This window comes from Chelonoidis abingdonii, chromosome 4 (genome assembly GCF_003597395.2).
Source record: "Chelonoidis abingdonii isolate Lonesome George chromosome 4, CheloAbing_2.0, whole genome shotgun sequence".
NCBI classification, from domain to species: Eukaryota; Metazoa; Chordata; order Testudines; family Testudinidae; genus Chelonoidis; species Chelonoidis abingdonii.
Window position 1 is genome coordinate 130,485,722 of NC_133772.1, and position 3,986 is coordinate 130,489,707.

The 3,986-nt window shown below is 38.6% G+C and overlaps 1 protein-coding gene across 4 annotated transcripts in view; it reads left to right on the forward strand.

Moving 5' to 3' along the window:
• Positions 1-3,776, forward strand: part of WDR25 (WD repeat domain 25) — a 133,029-nt gene extending 129,253 nt beyond the window's left edge. For all 4 annotated transcript variants that reach the window (XM_032763489.2, XM_075065684.1, XM_032763487.2 and 1 more), the window contains 2 exons: positions 1,599-1,739; positions 2,158-3,776. In XM_032763489.2, the coding sequence (XP_032619380.1) occupies positions 1,599-1,739; positions 2,158-2,379 (363 nt within the window). In that variant the 3' untranslated portion in view covers positions 2,380-3,776. The remainder of the gene's footprint in view (positions 1-1,598; positions 1,740-2,157) is intronic.
• The last annotated feature ends 210 nt before the right edge of the window (positions 3,777-3,986 follow it).

Consider the following 3,986-nt stretch of genomic DNA (forward strand, 5'->3'; position numbering starts at 1 on the left):
CATTTCGATGCCGTTTTTCCTGGATTTGCCCTGCAGGCGCCATGACGGTAACCATGGGAAGGCCCGTTCGTTTTTTTTTTCGGCACTGTATGGTTACTGGATGCCGTGGAAGAGAGGCGATCTCCGCAGCGCTACACAAGCAGCATTTCACCTTGCTTTTGCAATGATAGCAGAGATGTGAATTTACAATGATTATCTTTATTCTTCTTTCTTTTATTAAAAGCTTTTCTTTTAAAATACCTAATTGATTTTTTTCCTTTGGTTAAAGCTGAGGTATTGAGTCTGTACTCACCAGGGACTTGGTGGGAGAGAGAGAAGAGGGGAGGAAAGGTGAATTTCCTCTGTGTTTTAGATTCACGGAGCTTGAATCTGTATTGCCTCTGGGGGAGGGGTAAGGCAGGAGAGGGGAAGGGACATTCCTCCCTGTTTTAAGATTCAAGGAGTTGAATCCCAGTGATCTTCCAGGGTAACCCAGGGAGGGAAAGCCTATGAGAGGCAGTAGTTAGGGAAGAGTTTACTTTCCTTGTATTAAGATCCAGGGGGTCTGGGTCTTGGGGGTCCCCAGGGAAGGTTTTGGGGGGACCAGAGTGTATCAGGCACTCCAAGTCCTGATTGGTGGCAGCTTATCAGATCTAAGCTGGTAATTAAGCTTAGAAGAATTCATGCTGGTACCCCAATTTTTTGGACTCTAAGGTTCAGATTGGGGAAAGATACCATGACAAATTGTAATTAACAAACTCTTTTCTTCATGATACAAATAGCAGTAAAGAGGTATTTTGTACTAGGGGGGTAAATCCTGCCCCTGCCTCTGTAACCAGAGAAGATTCTCTGGCAGCAGAACTGTGAGGGTAGCCAGGGTTTAGGGACTATGGAAGGGGGTTGGGAGCAGGTCTAGAGGACCCATTGCAATATGGAACCTTTAGTCTTCCTAGGGTCCCAGAAGCTGTTTGAGTGCTTTTGGGCTGAAACTACCTTTTTAAAGGGGAGAAAGGGAATATTTTTCTTTATGTATTTGCCCAGCTCCTGCTCAGCCAAGCTAATTAGGGTAGATACCAGAGTTAATATTTACCCTTTGTGAACTTTCAGGAGAGTGTGTTGAGCAAATTGAGCCTGGATTTCTTTTAATTTTCTTCATGGTTACATATCTAAAATACAGTTCTCACCCATCTTCCAATCATTCAGATATGTTAGATCAGGGCTCGGCAACCTTTCAGAAGTGGTGTGCCGAGTCTTCATTTATTCACTCTAATTTAAGTTTTCGCGTGCTAGTAATACATTTTAATGTTTTTAGAAAGTCTCTTTCTATGTCTATAATATATAACTAAACTATTGTTGTATGTAAAGTAAATAAGGTTTTTAAAATGTTTAAGAAGCTTAATTTAAAATTAAATTAAAATGCAGAGCCCCCCAGACTAGTGGCCAGGACCCAGGCAGTGTGAGTGCCACTGAAAATCAGCTCGTGTGCCGCCTTCAGCACGCGTGCCATAGGTTGCCTACCCCTATGTTAGATCTACAGAAGACTGCCTGATTAATTTGAACAAATCTGTATTTCAAGCAACAAAAATATAGGAATGTCAATCTTCTCAACTGTTTTTTAGGAGCGTTATACCTGTCCGAGTCTGACTCTGCACCCTAGAGAACCTGCATTTGTTGCTCAAACAAATGGAAACTACATGGCATTGTTTTCTACCCAACGACCATACAGAATCAACAAAAAGAAAAGATATGAAGGGCATAAGGTATTATTCTTCGCCAGAATCTTAAAGTATTCAGGACTATAAGTAATATAACCAAATTCTGTTCCCTTAACATGTCTGCTGATACTGTTGATTTATAAACCAGGGTAGATATTAATTGACTTGCTTCTTTTCCTGTCTGGTTTCCTGTAATGTAGTTAATTTAGAATGATACCCATTTGAAGACAATGGAGATTAAAATAATGGAAGACTTTGTGAATTGTTAATAGCGTCACCAATTATTGATTGACTAGTGCTAACAATTTAAAGTCGTAATAAGTCTGTCTTAATGAACACCTGGGGAAATAATTAGATCATATTGTGTAAAAGACATTTTTAGTACATTAGTGCATTTTCAGGAGGTTACATTAAATTTCCCTAATTAGCATATAGATTTACTCTTATTCTTGTCTCTTTGCAGGTGGAAGGATTTGCAGTAGGCTGTGAATTTTCCCCAGATGGAACTCTTCTAGTGACGGGAAGTTCAGAGGGCAAAATATTTTTCTATAACTATCACACTGCTAGAATCATTCACACTTTGTCTGCACATGACCAGGCTTGTGTGAGTGCAACTTTTCACCCAGTCCTTCCGTCACTTCTTGCAACGTGTGACTGGGCTGGAGATATCAAGATCTGGCAATAATAAACCAGTGTTCCCTGTCAGAGTGAGTACAGTTAGTTCACATCGAAGACACGGGTGCTGGTGTTTCATCATAAATAAACCAGTGTATATAATTTGAATTTTTCTTATAAATATGAGGGAGTCTTGTCATTTTGTTTATTCCATCCAAGCCTTCTAAGAGTAGGATTTTCAAAAGTCCTTAAAGCTGGTCTAAGTCTGGAAGTCAATCAGAGCTAGGCTAACACTGAGTGTTTTTGAAAATATCATCTAAAGCTTTAAGCTTAAATTTGTTTTTTATCATTTGATGCCTAATGGGGTTAAAAAGGAGGTGTAGTGGTAAATATTAAATTATACCAAAAATTTAAAAAAAATAACATTTCCACATGAGCGCAGGTCTCTGCACATCCAACTCCTTGCTGCTCTTAGGCAGCTTAATACTGGGGTTAGTGTTCAAGTTAATATAATAATAGTTTACATTTGTAACATAATTTTTCAATCCAAAAGATCTCTACTTCCATGCAGTTCCGGATCACCATGCAGGAGAAATCTTCTTCTAAAGTGCAAAGGAAAAGGGTCTCCTTTTCCACAGACCTTTCTTAATTCTTTAAGATACATATTACCAGTTTTATGGTTGTTGTTCTTCAACTGGTGCAAATTGTCATAGTACCATTGAAGCCAACAGAGCTATAACAATTTAGATCAGCTAAAGATCTCCCCCAAATATTTTTACATAGTCATGTGTATGAGAGAGAGAGAGAGAAAATTCATCTTGTGCCTTTTAGTATCAACCTTAACTCTGACTCACAAGATATACTAACTCTTTAAACATATACATAGATTATTTAGAAGTTGTCCTTATATTGTGATGATTATGTTGAAAAGATAAATATGTCTTGTATGTCGGAGTTAAGACTGCTACTAGAATGTGTGAGATGAATTTTCACAGATCAATATTGTGGTTAATTGATTTTAATGAACTGCAGTGTTACAGAATATTTATGTCCATTTTAGCTGAATATTTCCAGATTTTTTTAACTAGTCTTTTTTATGACAATGCTGTAGTTTGAAGATGTGTTATTCTGTGATCTAACTCTAAATTAAGGAAGCATTTTGTTTGAGCATATCAACTAGAAGAGAAGAGAGTATGTACCACAGAAATGAAAGAAGGGAATTCCTTTTCTAATGAGACAAAGACCTGAATTTCAAACATCAACATCATTGGCATACCAGTGTTCTCTCCTTATTAATTCTGTTATAGTATTTCAGTCTATGCAAAAGAACTTTATTCAGCTACTGGTAATAGTGTAGGTCCATATTAACCCATGTATATGGCTATATCATAGAATCATAGAAATGTCGGGCTGGAAGAGATCTTGAGAGGTCACCTAGTCCAGCCCCCTTTGTGCTGAGGCGGGACCCAAGAAAACCATTTCTGACAGGTGTTCGTCTAAGCTGATTTTAAAATCCTCCAATAACGGGTATTCCACAACTACCCTTGAAGCCTATTCTAGTGCTTAACTACTCTGACAGTTAGTTAGAAAGCTTTTTCTAATATCTAACTGTGACGAGGGAAGCCGGGGCTCAACCCTCCCTGTGGAGGAGGGGAGCCACACCGGCCTCGTCCTGTT